Source organism: Anabrus simplex, chromosome 11 (genome assembly GCF_040414725.1).
Source record: "Anabrus simplex isolate iqAnaSimp1 chromosome 11, ASM4041472v1, whole genome shotgun sequence".
NCBI classification, from domain to species: Eukaryota; Metazoa; Arthropoda; class Insecta; order Orthoptera; family Tettigoniidae; genus Anabrus; species Anabrus simplex.
In genome coordinates, this window is record NC_090275.1 from 58,693,423 (window position 1) to 58,716,294 (window position 22,872).

Sequence of the window (22,872 nt, forward strand, 5' to 3'; positions counted from 1 at the left end):
AAGTTAATTTGGGAGGGAGGATTTACACAAGTAGTACAAGAACCGACTCGTCTCAATAACTTACTAGGTGAATTCTTGGTTAAACCATGGGAAATAGTTGATAAAATGGGGGTAATTGAAGGAATAGGAGACCATAAGGCTGTAATAATGGATGTAGGACTCGTACCAAAAAGGCTTAATAAGAGGGTTACACAAGACAAGAAATTGTATAGAAAAACTAAAGTTGATGAATTTGGGACTTACCTTAAATCACAATTCAGTTGTTGGATAAGTGAAGGGTGTAATGTGGATACACTTTGGGCTAAATTTAAAGGAATCATTTGGGAAGGAGAGAAGAGATTTGTACCTGTTAAGAAGGGTAAAATGACCTCAGACCCTGTTTATTATACAAGGGAAATAAGAAAATTAAAAAGAAAATGTAGAATAGTAAACAGGAAAATCAAAGAGGGTAGGGAGAGTAGAGAAACTAGAAAACAGCTAATGAGGGAACTGAACAGAGTGAAAAAGGAAGCAAAAGAGAATTATATGAATGGCATACTTCAAGAGGGTAATGACCACAAAGGGAAATAGAAAAAGCTGTATTCATATATCAGGAATCAAAAAGGAAAAGGAATCCAAATTCCTACAATGGTGGGAGAAGGGGGTGAACACTATTTAACCGATACTGAGAAAGCAAACCTATTTAGTAGGGAATTCAGAGATTGAGTAGATGATTGTCAGGAGTTGGAAACCGAAACAGAAGATAGAGAGGGAGAGACGCAGAGGAAAACAAGATGATTCTCATTCATAAATGAAGATATTTTCAGAGAAATCCAACTGCTTCAGCAAGGAAAAGCAGCAGGAAGTGATCAAATTACTGGGGAGGTATTAAAGACAATGGGGTGGTACATAGTGCCTTGTTTAAAATTTCTCTTTGACTATGACATAAATAATAGTGTAATACCAAAGGAATGGAAGGAATCTATAATAATACCAATTTATAAAGGAAAGGGTGATAAAAGGAAGCCAGAGAACTACAGACCAATCAGCCTGACCAGTATAGTTTGTAAAATACTGGAGAGTTTAGTATCGAAGTACATCAGAGGGATATGTGATGATAAAAATTGGTTCATGAGGAGCCAATATGGATTTAGAAAGAAATTTTCTTGTGAGGCACAACTGGTGGGATTTCAGCAGGACATACCAGATCAATTGGATTCAGGAGGTCAGTTAGATTGCATAGCCATAGATCTTTCCAAAGCCTTTGATAGAGTGGAACATGGAATATTATTAAAGAAATTGGAGGGAATAGGATTGGACGTAAGGGTTACATGTTGAATAAAAACATTTTTAAATTCAAGGGTTCAGAAAATCAAAGTAGGAAATAATGTATCGCAGGAAGAGAAAGTTTGGAAGGGAATTGCACAGGGTAGTATAATCGGTCCGTTACTTTTCTTAATATACGCAAATGATTTAGGGAACAATATAACATCAAAAATAAGATTGTATGCAGATGACATAATTGTTTATAGGGATATAACAACATTAAGGATTGTTCAGAATTACAAAGGGACCTTGAGAGTATCCAACAATGGGTTGAAGAAAATGATATGAAGGTTAATGGAGGCAAATCAACTGTTACAACTTTTACAAACAGGAGCTTTAAAACTGAATTTGAATATACTTTGGATGAGGTAGTTATCCCAAGAGATGGCAAGTGCAAATACTTAGGTGTGAGATTTGAAAGTAATTTGCACTGGAAGGGTCATGTTGATGACATTGTTGGGAAAGCATACAGATCGTTACGTGTCATAATGAGGCTACTTAAAGGATGCAACAAAGAATTAAAAGAAAAAGTTACTTGAGTATGGTTCGTCCATTATTGGAATATGCAAACAGTGTTTGGGATCCTCACCAAGAATACCTGATAAAAGAAGTAGATAGTGTGCAGAGGAAAGCAGCAAGATTTGTAACAGGGGATTTCAGGAGAAAGAGTAGTGTATCAGAAATGTTAAAGGAACTTGGGTGGGAAACTTTAAGTAAGAGAAGGGAGAAAACTAGACTTATAGGGTTATATAGAGCCTATACAAGCGAAGAAGCATGGGGAGATATCCGTGAGAGGCTTCAGTTGGAAAATAATTATATCGGCAGGACAGACCACAAATATAAAATTAGAAGGAATTTTAGCAGAAGCGATTGGGGTAAATTTTCATTCATTGGGAAGGGTGTGAAGGAGTGGAACAGTTTACCAGGGGTAGTGTTTGATCCTTTTCCAAAATCTGTACAGATATTCAAGAAGAGAATAAACAGCAACAGAGAAAATAAATGAAGTGTTAGAGGGCATTCGACCAGTGCAGGTTATTGTAAATAAAAAAATGTGTGTGAATAAATTAATTCCTTTCCCTGGTCTAAGGAGATTGGACAGCCAAAGTAGGGGACTGCCTGTAGGGGTGAAGTACAGTGGGGACTTCGAGGGCCCTGGGACCGCTACAGTAGCTGTGAAGGCCCTTCGGGAACTCTGAAAAGTGGTGGCAAAAGGGGCTCTGGTTAAGACGCAGCAGGTCGTTATGCTACTTAGGTTCCAGAATGGGTAAAAAAAAAAAATTTAAAAAAAATAAATAATAATACAGTAGAGTCTCGATTATCCGACTTAAACGGGACCTGGAGTACGTCGGATCACCGAAAATGTTGGATAATACGGAATAACTTTGAAAATGAACTAAAACGAACAGGAAGGCTATACTGTATTATGTACTATGTTTTACGGGACTCTATTTATTGACTTATTAATTCAATTGTACAGTAGATGCAGTACTCTTTTCTTACTACGCCTGTAACCAGGTGCAGACGTCTTGGCTTGGGCTGCAAGAGTTTTGATGTCAGCATCTTGAAATTCAGCCCAGTCTCAACACAATTAAAAGTCTGATCACCGGTTAATCCTTCAGCAAGAATTATTTCTTGAAATTGTCTTTTAAATTTCACAACATCATCGGATTTAGCTGACAGTTTTTCTCCACAGATATTAAACTGCCCAGTATCGTACTGTTTTCTCCACCGATCAAGCCACCCAGCACTAGCAGTAAAATTAGGGTCCCTTAAGTAAACTCCTTCTGGATATACACCGCCATTTCTTGCAGAATGGGGCCAGATATTGATAAGCCCTTTTCCTGGTTTTTAGTGAACCAAAGAAATAGTGCTTCACTTACTTTTTCGTACTCACATTTTTCATTGTTTTTTACTAATTTTCAGTGCATCACTTGTTGCTCTCGTAGAGCACCACTTTTCAATTTATTCCCTCGTATGTTTCCAGTCACCCACTATAACACGTCCAACACCATAATCTGAAGCCATTTTTTGGAGAGTTTCCCCTTTGTCCAGTCTCTTTAACCCACTCTACTTGTCTTCCACAGAAACAATCACTTTCTTACGTTTACTCGCCATACTCACAGAGGATATGAAATCTATTGTATAACATCCGCACCCAACCAATACTACATTGAACCATCCTACCGCATGACTGCCAGTGCTTGTCCCACAGTCGCACCCTCCACACCCCGTGTCCCAGAATTGCATCCACCTAAAGTTCAAATTAAGACTACCAGTGTCGGATAACACGGAGTGTCGGATAAGCGAAGGTCGGTTGAGTGAGACTCTACTGTAATAATAATAATAATAATAAATAAGTAAATAAATGCAATGTAAATTTTAATCTTATACCAGTTGTATAGTATCATTTGAAGTAATTCCACATACTGTATATCAGTTGACGATATTTGTAAGTAGTACAGAGATATTATAAGTAGAATTTTTTAAACAATATAAATTTATTAAGGATGAGCTGTGTGTTTAATAGAAAAAAATACATACATACATACATGCCTATGTACATACATAGGAACCATTTATTCCCCACCCAGTAGGGGTTGGACGGGCCACCTAAAGGTAACGCCTTCTCTCTGGCCAGGAGAGTTGCATGGCTTGAATGAGGTTTACTGGATCCATGTATGATAAATTATTGATGTAACCAGAAGGTGTAACCAGAAGGATAAATTACTGGAAGGAAAATAAATCAAATTCCTTCCGTGGTGTGAAGAAAGGAAAACATGAAAAAGTGGGCATAAAAGTTCTGGAGCAGCTGAGAGAAGCAAGAGACAATGGCACAAAGTCTTCGTAATGCGGGAAGGATTTTAAAGTAAGTAGAAGTTGGTCAGAATACTTTATGCGCCAATATGGACTAGTTTATAACAAAGGTTTTGGTTCCACCTAATCAGTAGCAATTTATCTTACAAACTATTGTATTATATATATTTGTACACATGGGACTAGTTTCCACGCGACAGTTGGGTTATCATCAGCCATTTAACATAACCTTAAATCCAATTGGAAATAGATATAATATGATGCCGGCCCCGTGGTGTAGGGGTAGCATGCCTGCCTCTCGCCCGGAGGCCCCGGGTTAGATTCCTGGCCAGGTCAGGGATTTTTCTCTCGACCTGAGGGCTGTTCGAGGACGTGATTAGAATTGAGGAGCTATCTGACGGTGAGATGGTGGCTCCGGTCTTGAAAGCCCAGAATAACGGCTGAGAGGATGCGTCGTGCTGACCACACGACCCCTCGTAATCTTCAGGCCTTCGGGCTGAGCAGCGGTCGCTGAGCAGGGCAAGGCCCTTTCAAGGGCATTAAGTGCCATGGGGTTTGGTTACATAATATGATGTTTTATACATTCTAAAACATTTCTGGTGGCCAACTGTAATCATGATAGCTTATCCAGAACACATCTGAGAATCATATTGATTGTGCCTTTATTGAACTGATTACAATATGGGATGAAAGAGACAAGGCCGTTGGTAGTTACAGGTGGAATGTTGGCACCTGGCCACAATGCATGCCCTTGTACAGTTCGGAATAGTGTCAAACAGCCTTGAATCCTCTCCTGGGGCAAGTTTACTGGGACGGAGTCCCCTTCCAATGTCATCCCACACGTATTCAATGTTGGAGAGGTCTGAGGATCTTGCTGGCCACGGGAGGACCTCAGCATGCTCTAGGCAGTCTATGGACACACGTGCTTTGTGTGGACGTGCATTATCTTGTTGGAGCACTGTCCCAGGGTGCTGTGCTATAAGGGATAGGACGTGCGGACGCAGAATATCTGTGATGTATCACTGTGCCGTCAAAGTCTGCCGAAGCACTATTAGAGGTGACCTGAACGCATATCCTGTGGCTCCTCACACCATGATGCCAGGGATTATTCCACAATATGGGCAAGATCTGCCCTCTGCTCTCGACGCCGCCAAACCCATATACAATGGTCGTCGGAGGTTATAAAGATGCGAGACTCATCATTGAACACGATGCGATGCCAGTCGTCCTCTGTCCGTGACTCCCGGGCAAGGCCCCACTCCAAACGCAGGCGTTGGTGTTTTGGTGTCAATGGTAACTAACACATGGGGCAGTAGGACCCTAATCCGATGGATGTGAGTCGTCGAGACACTGTGGATGGCAGGTGATGAAGTTATGGAATCCTGCAATGCTTGGCGCACCATACGGCGATCCTCCCTTGGGGTGGTGTTTCTTGGTCGACCCGAACCTGCACGACGTGATTGGATGCCCTTTTGTACCCATTGAGTCCAACATCGGGCCCCTGTGACATCTGAATGTTCCACATGTCTGGCAATTGCACGATACGACCAACCAGCCTCTTGCAGTCCCACAATACGGCCTCTATCAAGTGTTGTCAGTTGGTGGATAGGCTGTCTAACCTGTCTGCGAGACATCGCAGGTGCTTTGTACTGTATGTAGTCCTCTCTGCACGTCTTGCTTAACTGTATGACTCATAGCAGTTGACTTGTAACAACTTATCAACAACAAGACGGTGCCATCACGAATGCACTCTGGTGGACGTTCTGTACATTACTGATCATTGTAAATCTAATCATTTACTCACATATCAATGGTATGCATGTATACCGAAATGGGATAATATTGGACCACTCCTTCTGGGTGCTTAACTTTTTTTGTCAGGCAGTGTACATGTTTTAGAATGTATAAAACATCATATTATATGAATTCCAGTTGATTTAAGATTATGTTCAATGGCTGATAATGACCTAACTGTCAGGTCGAAACTAGTCTCATGTGTACAGATAAACACATAATACAACAGTTTGTAAAAGTAAATTAGTATGTTTTGATTAGGTGGAACTGAAACCTTTTTTATAGCCGTGAAAGCATTAATGACAACATTTGTTATAGTTGTCTGTCATCAATACGGAACGTGAAACTAATCTACTTTGATGGACTAGTTTTATGGAAAAGTACCCCACTTTGCCAGCAGTTTCTTCTACTACTACCAAATTATTTTCATTCCTATCCTGAAGGAGGAGGCAGGTGTCTTAGGAGCTGATGCCATCTCTCAGGCCAGGAGATTTGTTGCGGTGAAGGAGATGCTCGGAAAAGATGAGGGGGTTGGCGGCCTTGGCCTATACTAGGAACTGTCCTTGCATTCACCTTAGTGGAGGAGAATGGAAAACCACAGAAAACCATTCTCAGGACAGCCGACGGTGAGAACCAGCTCGATTGGTCGCAGTGCAGAGCTGTCGGACTACGGACCAGACATGGCTACTTATAGATCGAAGCCTACTCTGCAACTGCCGACCGGCTGTGGCTTCGATCAGATTATATCGACATAGTGATCGAATGTTACCACTTTGTCACGAGACTTCAGACATAGGCTGCATAGGCTTGAACTCTCTGTGGCGCAGGCATGTGACCAGTCAGCTGTGTTAATGCAAGGTGGTGTGGGCTGTTATGAAACTGTTTAAATATGCTAATACAGTAGACCCCTATTTAACGTTTTTACAGGGACCTGATTTTTTTAACCTTAAGTGGAGGTTTACCTTAAATCGAGGTTTTAGTAGAAAGCACACCTTTTCCAGAGATCTTTGCCTGTATTAACATAAATTGTACCATCATCCATTATTTAGTCAGTGGCAGCAATAAAAGGAGGAGATATTTACCCTATACACTGTACTGTAGTTACGGTTTATGCTTCATTTTGACAGATTTTTGTTGGTGAATGCAAAACTGCTTCTGTTTAAGGTTATTCTTGTAACATTATACATGATTTTCCATAAAAGTCGGGGAAAGATACCATACTCGCACAAAAACACATTAAAATCGGTATGAAACTGCAATCTTTTTTTAATAAGCATTTTCACGGATATTTTCCATGCACCCATTAGCGCGCATTTTCTAATTCCAAAAGTTGAACACTCATATTCAGTTTCATTCTGAGGCACAGTGGAGTACTTTTCAGCAAAACTAGTCCATCAAAGTAGATTAGTTTGATGTTCCGAATTGATGATGGACAACTATAGCAAAGGTTTCAGTTCCACCTAATCAATAAATACTAATTTACTTTTACAAACTATTTACATTCTTCACTCCAAAGGCTTCTGGTAAACATTTCCATGTTCTTACTTCAAACGGCGTCACCTAACCTAGGTTTACCACGCATGTATTATGAAGACACATTTCAAGCTCGCTGTTGAATAATGATAAAATGTTCACTATAAATTTACATGGAAAGAGCCTTTTTTTAAATTCAGCAAGACACAAAATTACATTAGTTATGCACACCGCTGTATCTTGAGAAGGAGAAGTATCACATTCTTATTTTATTTCAGTGGATAGTATTAAAATTAAGCAATCGTTTACTTCAGCCTTTATATCTAAGGAGTTAACAATCGAAGGGATTCAGCACTTCGAAAAATGAAGGTATTGGCTAAAGAAAAACAAGGGCTACCAAGGACATGAAAATAAAAGACTCCCTAGGCATCCATACATAATACCTATTTGGTCCCATAACCAAAATGAACAGAAATAATTATTTGGGAATTTCTACATTTGCTGCGGTCAGATGTGCACCTGAGTCTGACATCTCACTTTAGCCATAAGTGCCCGCGCTCTAATTTCCTCTTCTGCCTTGAATCATCCTCAGTAAGCTTATGACATCTTTTCCATAGGTTCTTAATGTCCCATCAAAACGAATAGAAATAATTACTGTATTTGAGAATTTTAACATTTCCTTAATGCTGAATGCGGGTTTTGCCCTATTGTGAATTATGTTTAATCGAATATATAAAATAGCATTGCTCTTATGGAATAATTTTCAGGATTGGAAATTTCTTCTGTTAAATGGGGGTTTACGTTAAATTGAGGTCACGCAAAATCGGGGATAAGGTGTATATATATATAAATAACTATTTTGTATGTTGATTTTGAGATTCTAGATGTTCCATTTTCTGCTTTAAAACCATGCCAACCTAACCTATATTATTTGAAATTTTCACTTATTATACCCTCCCCTATTTTAAATGTTGAAAATGAGTGGGGGGAGGGAGTGTTAGAGGTGATTAAATTTGGTATTACCATTCCTTTCTCTTCTATCTTTTTGGACCTGTTTCTTGCACCAAATGTCTGTATGTTATTCAAGTTTGAACTGCCTTTATTATGTCTTCTACAAGCCTATCTTATCCCCACAGTTTTCCTGACTTTCTTCTTTTGAAACTACTATTGTAGGTTAGGTGTGGCATTGTCCATTTCTCATACTTCTTCACCTTCTGTTTGGTTGATATCCTCTGGTATTTGATTTTGATATGCTCTTGTCATATTCAGTAAGTTATTAAAATAAACTTTCAGTATTTTTTTTTTTTTTTTTTTTCAGTTGTAGAATTTTTCTGTTAGTAGGTATTTCTACTTCATATTCCATAAATCTAAAGTGTACAGCTTGTCTCCTTCACTCTAGGCCATATTTCCTTCAATTCTTGGAAGCCTTCATCCCATTCAACTCAAATTAATAGTCACCATATTGTGGTATCAGTCAGTTGTAGATATTCTTTGATATTAGTGTTGATTTATTTTTGCTGTTGTCTTTATGTCGCACCGATACAGATAGGTCTTATGGCGACAGTGGGCCAGGAAAGGGCTAGGACTGGGAAGGAAGTGGCCGTGGCCTTCATTAAGGTACAGCCTGGTGTGAAAATGGGACACCACGGAAAACCATCTTCAGGGCTGCCGACAGTTGGGTTCGAACCCACTATCTCCCAAATACTGGATACTGGCCGCACTTAAGCGACTGCAACTATCAAGCTCGGTGTTGATGATTTTTTCCTATCCTTGGGTGAAGATTCTCATGTAACTTACTTTGCAAATTATGGAATTTTTATGTAAAATTTTTCTTTTCTTACCGAGCAAGTCAGTCATATGGTGAGGATCACATAGGTTTAAGCTTGCATTCGGGAGATGATGGTTTTGAATCCCACCATCGGCAGCCCGGAAGGTTGTTTTCCGTTTTTTCCCATTTTCACACCAGACAAATACTGGAGCTGTACCTTAATTAAAGCTACGGCTGCTACCTTCTCAATTCTAGCCCTTTCCTACCTGTGTGTCGACAAAAACCTTTGATGTGTTCGTGCGCTGTTAAACCACTGGGAAAAAAATAATCTTTCCTTGGTTGTTGCAGGTGCATTTTGACGAAAATCAGTTTGAATCGCATCGTGCTGATGGACTGCGGAAACTGAAGCCCTATGCTGTACCAACCATCTTTAATACTGTCAACCCAAAGAAAGTTCGTAGTCGTAGTAGGAAACTGCCAGCAAGTGAATTAAGTGACAGTGTATGTTGTTGTATCTGAGTAACAAAATATACAGAGCTGTGATACTTTATCAGGTAAATCAACTAGTACATTTTCGTTATTTTAATCCAATTATTTAATTAATTTCTGTTCCAGATTAAAATTGAGGCTGTGACTTCATTAAGTGATAATGCAGAAGTAAACAAAGAAGAGAAAATGACAGTTTCTACTGAAAAATCCAATGAAGTTACCTCTGAAAATGAAATAAACGTACCAAAGAGAAAATCAGCCAGGATATCTATTCGTGGAAGGAGAAAATGGACAAATCTGTACAGAAGAGAACCTCGGACAACTTCTGCTCAGGTAAATCTATTATAACCAAGTCTAGTCTGGATGTATTTCATTCTCTCTTATCATGTTAACTCTCATAGCATCATTCTTTGAATCTCTGTTTATAATGGACAGCTTATCATAAAGAGGTAAGAAATGAGCATTATGATCTCAACTTCCAAGATACTGTCTTCCAAATATTGCTTTATATCATCCTATGGATACTCGAAAGGAAGAACGCCTAGCTGTGAATTTAAAAAAAGTATATTTTCATGTATTGGTAGAATTACTCAACAAATCTTTTATTTGTGGAACTGCATGTACTTTTGAGACTATCACTTAAATTTTGGTAAGAAAGTAACAACAAATATTATTTTCCCAAATATAAAGTATTATGAATAATTAAAAGTACTGTATTTAAATTTAATTTTCAACTTGGTAAGGGTGTTTGCATTGCTCCAGTTGTATGGGAATACAGATGATGGTTATTCTGTCAATATTCTTAATTCTTAAGTTGAATTAAAATTTGGGAAGTTGAGAATCATTATTGTCACTGTTAATAATATTTTCTAGATTATTACAATCAGCATCTTATGTGTAGTGTTGGTATCTGTCACCCAAGAACGTTCTTATTATAGATCATAACAGTAGCTGAGAGATTATTTTACTAACTCTTGATTCTCTTGTGCAATGTTCCATAGCCGTTTTGTCCTCGCGCAACTCACCCATGACTCTGCACAGCACGATTAAGTGGGTTTCTTTTAATGCTATTTGTTCGGAGCGTCGATCTATAGAGATCTTTTGCCCCTACTTGCACCATGTGATATGAACCTGCGTGTAATTGGAATGGAGGAAGTGTAGAGTGCTGAATGTGAGGAAAGGAACGTTAAGGACGACACAAACACCCAGTCCCCAGGCCAGGGATATTAATCATTTACAATTAAAAACCCTGACCCAGCCAGGAATCGAACCTGGGGCCGCCAGATGACAGGCGGACGCGTTGCCCCCTACACCGCGGGGCCGGACACGCTAAAGTGTTACCTCCCTCTCAAAATCGTATCATATGATACTATAATAATATGTAATATCATAAACAAAATCATAAATGTATTATTATTGTTAAACAGTAATTGGCTTGTGTATTTATTATAATGTATGAACTTTAATTCACTGTAGAGTGTACAAAACACAAGAAAACACATTTTTCTGTTACTATTAAAATAAATACTGTATAATTCTATTAATTCATTTTCAATGTGACACTCAGCTGCTTACAGATAGGTGATATGTGGTGGAATTGTTCACAGTGCAAGACTTATTTCTTCATCGACGGATCTGAGTCTCTACCTCCTTGATGTTTTAATTTCATCCAATGTCGAGAATGTCACATAAACAAGGAGTTGAACATGGCAGTAATGTATTGACTCCCATCTCAGAGATAACCGGGTATTCACTCCTATTGCCAACCAAAATGTATCCATAGGCACTCCGAGGAGGTTTCATTTCAATGTTCTTTTAATTCTGTGAGTTCTTCTTGTGTAATAACTGGAAGAAATTCTAAATTTGCTATGAATGAATCACAAGCACAGTCAAAATCTTGAACACTGTCTCCAAAATACTTCTTGTACCTCTGCTGCAGGATTTTTAAGAGTTCTTTGATTAGGTCCATCATCCCCTTATTGATGCACGCAAGTGGCCGTATAGTTGAGAACACTTCAGATGGACCTTTTTCAATTCTTTGTATCAAAAAATCATCTTATTCACAAATCCTTGAATCTTATTCATACTTGTAAGAATATTTTCGTTCATACTTTGCATATTTCTATTCAGCTTATTCAAATGTACGAAAATATTGGAAAGAGATGCTAACTTGCGTGCTCATTCATCATCTGTAAATAAATCTGTGTACTCATGCCCCTCAACAGTCAAACATTCGTGTACATTGTCTTTTGGTTCCAGTATTAGCGTTAACACTTTTCATCAAGATAACCACCATACTTCTGTGTGTAGCGGGAGTGTAGTGTGTTCTGATCCCATTTCATGACAAAACGGAAAATAGCCACGAATTTAAGGGTCACGATTTAATGATGTTCGTTCAGCACAATGTTCAGAGAAGTTGGCTGAGATTTAGCAACAATGGCTTCACCGTGAATAGGACAATGATAGCAGTGTATTTTAGGATTAACATATTTGACCTACAGATCCTGTCACTTGGCCTGTCATAGAAACGGCTCTGTCTGTACAAACACCAATACAGTCTTTACATTTTCATTCATTTTGGAGACATATTCATTAGTCACAGAGAATATTTCTTCACTGGTGGTTTGCTCGGGAAATTCTTTGCAAAAATAGAAATTAGTTGCAATTAGATCTCCATCAATATACTGATAAAAGCAAGAAGATTTTCCTGGCCACTAATTTTGGTGCACTCATTGATGTGAAGTGAGAACTGCTGTTGATTTTCTCCATATCTTCAATATCACTGGACATGTCAATATCTCGGCAACTGATAGTGTCAGCAGAGAGAGGAATTTTTGAAATTTCACTAGCAGCTTGATTGAACGGGCTAGCTGAGACATCATGGTGTGCTGATGCTAACACCTTAAGGACAACTGCCGTGGCTCTAGTTTATTCTCTTGCTGAATACTGCACAGGTGTGTGGTTGAACAGTTCACGTTGCCAAATGATTGATGTAAAACTCTAATAGTATTCTCTTGCTGAATACTGCACAGGTGTGTGGTTGAACAGTTCACGTTGCCAAATGATTGATGTAAAACTCTAATAGACAATGGGTATCATCTCTGGCGCACTGCTTCCAGCCCAGTCAGGTGGCTACATGTACCTGGCAACATTGTACCTCCTGACAACAAGCTCCTGCCCGCTGTTGCAGCAAAGACTTGTCATTGTTAAATGTATTTTATTTATGATTCCTTTTGATTGTTCTGGTTTAGATTACTAGCATTCCAGATTCACATTACGTTGATCTGGGCGTTGCAGCTCCTGCATCTTTAAAGGAAAAAAAAAAAAAAAAGATAGTAGTCCAGTTTTGACACCAGATGGCATAAATTTTGGAGGACCATGAAAAGCTGTAATTTTCTTTCATTTTAAAACCATTGCAAAACAGTACTACTTTATGTCTAAGTTGATTTCACTCCATTTTCAGTTTTGATATTATCATTTAGGATTGTAATTTATTGGTAACTTCAGAACCTAAAATGTGGTATTTTAAAGTAGGAAAATCAATGGTTTTAAACAAATAATTTGGTATTTTCAGAATGTATCAAACTTTTAATTTTTAAGAGATACTGTATTATGTTTGCAGCCTCCGTGGCTCAGGTGGCAGCACGTCGGCCTCTCACCGCTGGGTTCCGTGGTTGAAATCCCGGTTGTTCCATGTGAGATTTGTGCTGGACAAAGAGGAGGTGGGACAGGTTTTTCTCCGGGTACTCTACTTTTCCCTGTCATCTTTCATTAGAGCAACACACTCCATACCAAGCTCGATAGCTGCAGTCGCTTAAGTGCGGCCAGTATCCAGTATTCGGAAGATAGTAGGTTCGAACCCCACTGTCGGCAGCCCTGAACATGGTTTTCCGTGGTTTCCTATTTTCACACCAGGAAAATGCTGGGGCTGTACCTTAATTAAGGCCATGGCTGCTTCCTTCCCACTCCTAGCCCTTTCCTGTCCCATCGTCGCCATAAGACCTATCTGTGTCGGTGCAACGTAAAGCAAGTAGAAAAAAAGAAACACTCTCCATTATCATTTCATTTCATCTGTCAGTCATTAATCATTGCCCCAGAGGACTGCAACAGGCTTCGGCAGCCGGCACAATTCCTATCCTCCCCGCAAGACAGGGTCTTCATTCATTCCATCCCTGATCCGGTCACTGACTGGAAAACAGGTTATAGGTTTTCATTTATTTTCACTGTTTATTTATTATATTTAGCGTATGGCCCATACAATCAAGTTGAGTTCAGAAATAAATGGCAACTTGTTCCATTTAAACAACATGTCTCTGCATCTACCATGGCCTGTTCTTATTCTGTTCAGAGCAGACCCTGTTTTACGTGGTAGTTGGAATCCACTTGGAGGTTTGGCATTCAAGAACATACTGTGCAGGTGCATCTCCGTTGCTGCTTCCCATCGTCTTTTCCACTCTGTAGTTGGGTTGTAGCCTCTAACAACCATGTCTAAGGTGTTATGTAAAGTTGGATGGCGTGAACGTAATCTGTTTTGGTTGATAGCTCGTAGATCTTCATGTACATGTAGATCGGGGTTCCTTAAGATTTTATTAAATTCCTTGATGAAAGCGGTGGATCTGCGTAAATCAGATGACATTATTCCAGATAGAAGCGGGAGCCAATGAGTTGGTGTAGATCGAATTGTGCCAGTTATTATGCGCATAGTGGAATTCAATTCAGTACCTTTTTTGCTTTACGTCACACCGACACAGATAGGTCTTATGGCGACGATGGGACAGGGAAAGGCTAGGAGTGGAAGGAAGCGGCCGTGGCCTTAATTAAGGTACAGCCCCAGCATTTGCCTGGTGTGAAAATGGGAAACCACGGAAAACCATTTTCAGGGCTGCCGACAGCGGGGTTCGAACCTACTATCTCCCGAATGCTGGATACTGTCCGCACTTAAGCGACTGCAGCTATCGAGCTCGGTGAATTCAGTATCAATGAGTCTTGTGTGATGACTGTTCATCCATACTGGAGCACAGTACTCAGCACTTGAATACACCAAGCCTTAAGCTGAAGTCCGTAAAACGCTTGCCGAAGAACCCCAGGTAGTTCCACAATTCTTATGAATGATGTTGTTACGTGTTTTCAGTTTCTGTGCAGAGCCCAGCAGATGTTGCTTGTAGGATAGTGTTCGATCCAAGGTTACTCCAAGATATTTTGGGTTCCAGTTGTGGTGAAGTATCCTGCCACAGAAACTTACATTCAATTTAGTATTGTGATTGTTTAAATGGAAACAAGACACCTCCGTTTTATTGGTGTTGGGCTTAAGTCTCCAGTTCCTGAAGTAAGTTTCCATAATGGAGAAATCCCTTGTTAACATCTCTTCAGTTCTCTCCAGTTCTTTGTGTTGCACAGCTAATGCTATATCATCAGCGTAGCAGAATTTCCGTGATAACTTCAGGAAGATCAGATGTATATAAGCTGAACAGGAGTGGCGATAGGACTGAACCTTGAGGCAAACCATTTTTAAGCTTCCTCTCCTTGCTCACATTGTTCCTGATGATAACCTGAAGCCTCCTATCACTCAACATATTGTTAATAAGTCTTGCTATCTTTATGCATGGTATGACCCGGAGAATTTTATAGACCATACTGTATTATGTTTACAAGTACACAATTAATGCATTTGTAAAAGTTTACAAATGTAATCGCTGAAAAGTCTACGTTATGTTCCGTAAGACAATAGCACTTATCTGAAAGAATGTTATTGTAAACAGGGGGGAAAAAAAAAAGTCTTCACAGTTAACATTTGCACATGCTATCCAGTAAAACAGTATGCAAAATCAGCACCATTCATCATCATCCCAGTTAACATTGAAATAATGTCCACCTTTTTTAAAAACAATGTGGATGGTTGAATGGGGTAGCGAAATGAGAGGGAAATGGATCTACTTATAGTTAGCCTATTTAAAAAAAACTATTTCTATTCATTTGAACAGATGTTGTAAAAAATGTTTCCAGCACTATTTATATTTTAGCAATAAAAGGAAAACAACAGATAGGGAATCTGCCACCTGGGTGACTGCTCTCAATGCAGATCAGTAGTGATTGATTGAAAAATATATATACCCTGCATTCAACCATGCACATTGTTTTTAAATTATTTTAATTTGTTTTAAATTTACGTAGTATTTAAGAAAAACAAGGTACCTAAACAATGTAAAACAGCTGAAGATGTTCTAAAAAGGAACGAAACATGTACTTTGTATGATTAATTGATTTGCTTAAATGCAAATATAAGTATCAAAAAGGTGGAAGAATTTTTATTGTTATTAAGTCTTTGTATTCCATAGATGTTCAATCCTACAGGATGGCCGTTTCAGAGTTTGTATTCCGGTGTTTCTTGGAGATTCTGTGGAGGCGATATGGGGGTTGGTGTTATCGTGCATTAAGCTGAAGTTTATGCCCACAAATATTGTCTCCTCCGAGATATTGCAGGATGAATATTGCTCCCCAGTCCTCCATACACTTTTTTCTCTACCATCAGGTGACCGGAAACAAAATGACGACTCACCTACAAAGAACACCATTGACTACCGATTCACATTCCAGTTCTGACATTGTGATGCAAATTGTAATCGTGCTGAGGAAAATGCTGTACAGCAGTGGTAGGTCGTCTTGACCTCATATTGGCTTCATCTTACAGCGAGGTTTCTTACTTCCTCGAGATGGTTTCTGGCCTGGACCACAGAAGTGTGTCAGTCTCGCAAGACTTGAAGGCCCAGGAACCTGTTATCCCTGGTGGCAGTTGTAGACCTCTGATGGCCTGCTGCACATCGTCTGTGATAGGTATTGAGGTCACGGAATTGTCTCAGAGCATGCTGGACACTTCTAAATGATACATCAATCACATTAGCAACATAACAAATGCTTTGTCCATCCTTAACTGATGCAATAGCCTGTGCATTATTTTATCGGACAAGAGACAATTTAATTCAACAAATGTAAAGGGGAAAAAAACTGAAGACATTTTCTAATTTGCGACAAAAAATTATACTGTATATCGATAATCCTTCAATAGTCCTCACTTTGGTATTGCAAAAACTTTTAAAACAGAAGATACCCATGAGTGCAGTAAAATGGTGCCTAGCACTTAGGTTGGAAAAGCAGCTCATTGAGTGGCATTTATGATTTCTTATCTCTAAAATTGTTGAATGCATGTTTCTTAGCTCATAAAACCTTCCTAAACTCTGTATATTGGTGTTTGTTTCCAATTCTATGTTTTTGCAAAGTGATCAATTTTTTTGTTGGTCATTCTATATTGTTCAGTCCATAGTAATCATGCTATATCTTTATAGTGAAATATTTATATGTCCTAAATTCCAGACAGAGAAGACTCAAACTGATTTAATGAAGACCTGTCCTAAAGAAGTGCGTATAGTTGTTGAAAGGCTAGGACAGCCTCCTAAACGTAGTAGTCCAGAAGAATCATCCCCAAAGAGGAAGGCACATGGAAGAACTGTTTTGAAGAAGGCTCCAAAAATTTCGGAAGAAACAAGTAGAAAACGTGTAAGGATTGAAGATGATGTACAGAGGCTGGTAAGTAATATAGATTAAGTAGTAAAACTTCAACCATTCACTTTACTGGGAATCTTAGAAGAAATAAAATAAAATAAGAAGTGGGGTGTTCAATCAAAGTAAACTCTAAATAATATCTGCCAAGTATCACACACATTTTCTGCACATTGCCAGCAAATTTTTGATGCATCATTATTTAAATCATCTTCCAACTTCTTATTCCTGCGAAATTTTGATCCTAGAACTTAGTTCACAAGTCATAAATTGTGGTTCTTTGAGAGAAACCTTAACAGGTTTTCTGGTAGAATGTTTAATTTACTCTATTCATCTCATTGGTAATCTTTCTCTGGATGGATTTCCCTGGACAACCATATCCCCATAGCTATTGTCTACGACAGCATTGATGTCCCTGACACTACAGAGAGAGCAATGATATTAAACACATAGCCGTGCCACATATGTACGATCGTGTCTGTCACTTGTAACACACAATATCATTTTGTTCCCTCAGACAGGTTTTTATGGAAGGGACTCTGCATGTGGTTAGAATGAATGTACAGAAACAAAAAATCACATTTCTACACAAAATGGCCTGTTTATAAACATGACGTTAAAACAATATAACATTCAGAAAAAAAAATAAGCTGTATCGCATTGTAAGCCTTCCTAAGTCGCCAAACCAAGTCTCATGACATCACTGTTGAACTGTTTCTCTGATGTTAAGACTTAACGAAAATTGTGAACATCAGTGAACTTGTAATTAAGATTCTCTGCTCCTGTCAATGATATACAGTTTTAAACTGAAGAGTATATATTGCTCAGAGCACTAATTTACTCTTAGGTACAAATTCAGTCATAGCAGGACCTATCGTTACCCACTGGAAATTTTGAATCCTTTCGTCCCTCCATGGTTTGCCCAGTCATCATTCTTTTGTGGCTCTGGTTCACCTAGATCTCATCCAAGTATAATACACATAGTGAATTCCCTTCTCTTGTTTTCATGCATTATTCTAAAAATAATTTGGATGGCAGCTACATTACATGTCATAAACCTCATGTTTTATCCATATTGAAAGTTGTTATAACTTAAAATCCAATGAAAATATTTATTCAACAGATGAGTGATTGCTGATGCAATGGAAGGTCATATATAACTGTTTAGAACAAACACACAGAACAGCTAGTCCAGTAGACTAGGGTGCCCTACACAAAATTATGCCTGCGTGATGTTTCATATTTCTCAGGATTGTGTTTCGAGGCTTCAGTTTCCACGTTATGCCTAATTACTCTTTGAGTGTGTAACTACCTTCAAATTTAAAGACATTTGCTGCGACGTTGACCATATCTTTTGACAGACATATTTCTCTGTGTTTATGATATTGCTTGTTTATAATGTATATAAATACTATTGCCTTGGAGAAATAGTACACAATTTAATGAACCATTTTATTAGAACTTTAAATTTTATTCCAAGAAGAAGATCTAGTTTTAATCTCAGACTACATTATTTTAGAATGACCATAGATAGTACTCCAGTGACATTTTATCATGAGTTTATCAAATGTAATTCATTTCACAATATATGCATCAATATTTTAGATAATAAGGTTACAAGGCTAATTTTCTAGCTTCTTTTTTTAGTATTTTAGTGTAATATTTTAAGATTGTATTCAAGGCTGAAGATGCCCTTAAATAGGGCAAAACATGTCCCGAAAATGATAAATGATTGTATGTATTTGTAACCACATATAAGTGGACAAAAAGTATTGAATAGGTGGTTTAATAAATACTTGCATTGGATTTTAAGTTATGGCAGCTACATTCCATTAAAAATATTAGCCTTGGTTCTTCATTTTCATCACAGACTAGTTATACAAAGTTACATTCAGTTCCATTTTTACTTCGTCTGTCTGTTAGTTACATCATGGGAAAGCAGCTTTACAGAGTTCCCTAAAACCCAGTCTTTAATTTCGAATATAACTAATTTGTACACTAGTTTATATATTATTTTATCAGTATACAGTAAAGGTAAGGTAAGGGTGTATTTTGCCCGAAGGCAGGTCCGAACCTCCGCAGAGGTGTGCCTGAGCCAGAGTTTACGTACGGTAAGGTGGCCAGCTTCTTTCTACTCCTCCATTCCCTTACCCCCCACCAACAGCATGTGGCAACCCATCCAGATCTTGACCACGCCCAGTGTTGCTTAACTTCGGAGATCTCACGGGATCCGGTGTTTCAACACGGCTAGTGACTTACGAATATTAGAGAGGCCAAAGTAAGAACTATCAAATTTCTCCATTGATATTAGCTGCAGCCAAAAACTGTACATAATAGAAGTTGTGCAGAATATAATTATCTCTTTTACATTGCGTACATTTTAACTGTATGTGGAGATTTTTCAACAGTTACATTTTTCACAGCCTTCCAAATGTTTCTGGAAGTATAATTCATCCTAAATGGTGTGCATAACAAAAATGGTAGAACATATATTATTTCCTATATATTATATCTGATACGTTTTTATCTTGCAGGCTATAATAATGGAAATATTCACAAATTTTATTTTTGTTGCCAAGTCCATCAGCCGCAAGCCTCACTGATACAGAAATATTGTTCAGTCTTTGCCGTAAGAAACTAACTGGCGATGGTGGTTATTGTTTATGTGATTATTTTTATAAGCTGAAAAACCAGGTTGTTGTTATTATTCTCTATTGGTCAGGAAGATAATGAAAATGACTACTGAAACTAGAAGACACGCATGAAGGAACAATCTCTCGAAGAACGAATTGGCGGGAGGTGGGGGGGGGGGAATTTATAAATTTAAGCATCGATGCTTCTGCTTATTTTCTTAATGAAAGAATTGTATTAAGATATTCAATTTTAACGACTCTATGTCCTTCTTTAAACTGTCTTGCTATGAATAGCTGAAGATGGCCGTTTACATTGGCTTAAACTAGTCCTAGTAAAAAATGATTGTATTGATTATTTGGACAATAAAACTTTCATTAAGTCATATCCATCAATACGGTACTAATAATGAAATTCATCGCTTATACAATGCTTCTGCTGTCATCACTCGTATCCTCTAGATTGGTGCTGGTGGTGTTTATTGTTTTAAGAGGACGTACAACACTAATCAGATGAAAAAGAATGGAAGGGGTCCCAACAGTTTGAAAAATAAAGATATCAGCCAAAGAAAGACAAGGGTCATGAAGGGCATGAAAATGAAAGACTCCCTAGCCCTTGGAACCTAATAGCATTGGGGTTGGAAAAGAAAAAGAGTTTACCAAGGGATGTCAGATAGGATAGATGAAAGTGAGGAGCCAGCACAAGTAAGTGGAAGCAATGCAAGGACTCAGCCAAGGGCCGTGTGGTCGCCAACGCACGCTTCAAAGTTCAGAGCCCCTGGGATGCCTTTTATTCGACTCTTATGACAGGCAGGGGATACCATGGGTATAATTACTTTAAGGTAACCCATCGATAGTGGGCATGCAACAGCTTGTTGTAAATATGATGAGTTTTAACTACCATGCAATAGCACTTTTCAGGACAAATGGCCATACTTTTACAGCAGTGCGAAGGACAGGTGGTGGTGCTGGTATCAGGCACCCACTCTATCTGTCATAAGTTATTCATTTCATTATGGTCCATATTGACAATTGATCACTATCAAAGGATCGAGAAGGGTCCACCTATTCAACTTCTCTTCCCTTTGATAGCACTCTACCTGTGTCATTTCATGCTGATGTCTGGCTTTTTGGCGAAACGGTTAGTATCCTGGCCTTTTGCCCAAGGGGTCACAGGTTCAGTTTTCAGTAGGATCGGAGATTTTTAACGTTAGTTAATTCCCATGGCTTGGGGCTGAATACCCAACAACAACAACAACATTAGATTTCATCTTCGGTGGGACCCCGTCCTCACAGGTGCGCAGGTCGCCTATACGGTGCCAACTCGTTAGACCTACACCAGGCCTCTCTGGAGGCCACACACCATTATTATTATTTCATGTTGACAAGTTGTAAGTTCCCTCTCTGGATCAGCAGTCGGGTATCTGCCTCTTCACTGGTTAAGAACCTGGCAGCAAAGTCCATTCGATACTTTGTTGTGTGATGTTGGCATGTAAAAGATCTCTGGAGACACATTTGATGTTTACCTGATAAAATAAATTAAAGCTTTGCAATAGGTCACCGGAAATGAGCTCTTATTTCTTCGCTATGCGGTGGAATAAAACAGAACATCAAAATTGATCTGCAGACAGCCTAAATGACATCAGTTCAAAATGCCTGCATACGGTAACTCAGATCATAGATGATGATGATGATGATGATGATGATGATGATGATGATGATGATGATGATTATTATTATTGCGGGTTTCCAGAATCCTTCAAATTGAAATCAATACTTAAGAGAGGTAATGTGTTTCAGTATCCAGTAAATTTATTAAATCTTTAAATTTACAAGTTTTTCACTTGGCACAGGTTTTCTTTACTTGCTCGTACTTGGTGGTACACTGAACCCCTGTTATCAAACATGGCCTCCAAAGTGCAGTGTCAATCCAGAACAGTTCACTTGTAACAAGCCACTCTGAACTATGCTTAACATCTGTCATGTTCACATTTTACTGAGACACTTGTTATGGGCTTGTGATTAACACACTACGGCTGACTCACATTCGCAGGCTGCACTCCTTATATAGGCCCTGAAAAGATTCTTCTGGTTTCCACTTCAAGATCATTCTGCTCCATAGTTAATCAGCTTTCAGGTTCTCTTAGGAGCTTACTTATTGCAAGTCTCAAGAATTCTCCAGCACTGTTGTTTTGCTCACTGGTGGCCCATCCACATCGTCGCCACTCACCAGCATTATTGACCCTCCCATGCACTCATGGCCTTCGTTGTCACACAACGTTTCCTCCTTAAAGCTGCTCATCCCAAGTCACTCCACAGTGGGCATCAGCCGGTCTAGTTCAACAACCATAATTTACCCTCAATCCTGTAAACTACGTACAATGCAGGGACCTTCCCATGGCGACTGGAGATTTGGAGACGTCCCCTCGGTCTATTCTTGTTGGGCATAGTCACATTTGGTTACCTTCCGGGATTCCTGCAGAATTCGCCTGCAGGTCTTCCCAGACCTTCATCCAGTCATAGCTACTTCCATGTGTTGTTCAGGCATACTCGTGAATGTCAGTGAGAGGGTCCACCAGTTTCCACTCATATTTTTCCACTGGTTGTTCTTGCTCCGGGCATCTCCTGAGCATTAAGTCATATGGCAGATGTAGATTTCTTCCGTAGACATGTTGGTAGTTGTCATGCCTGTTATCTCATGGGGTGTACGGTAAGCCATCGTGAAGAAGGGCATTTGTCATCTCAGTCCCTCTGGCACACCGACATCACCTTCCTCTTATTTTCCTCATTGGTTTTCATTATCCACTCTATCATGCCATCCAGCTGCAGGTGGAGAGGTGTTTTTCGGGTCTTCCGTTCACCGAGACGCTGCAAAACTTCCGTCATCAGTTTTGACTTGAAAATTTCTACCCTTTTCACTGTGCAACTCCCACCAGGGTACCGGCTACTGGTGACATTTCCTGATTGGTGATAGTGTAGATTTCGCGTCACTTGATGAAATAGTCCACAGCCAGTAGCGGATAGCGATTTGTAGCGGCCGATTTA

At 39.1% G+C, this 22,872-nt stretch overlaps 1 protein-coding gene across 6 annotated transcripts in view; it reads left to right on the forward strand.

The window, feature by feature from the left end:
* LOC136883556 (uncharacterized) overlaps positions 1 to 22,872 on the forward strand; it is a 135,836-nt gene that overhangs the window by 86,363 nt on the left and 26,601 nt on the right. For all 6 annotated transcript variants that reach the window (XM_067155932.2, XM_067155936.2, XM_067155934.2 and 3 more), the window contains 3 exons: positions 9,503 to 9,655; positions 9,770 to 9,976; positions 17,012 to 17,224. In XM_067155932.2, the coding sequence (XP_067012033.2) occupies positions 9,503 to 9,655; positions 9,770 to 9,976; positions 17,012 to 17,224 (573 nt within the window). The remainder of the gene's footprint in view (positions 1 to 9,502; positions 9,656 to 9,769; positions 9,977 to 17,011; positions 17,225 to 22,872) is intronic.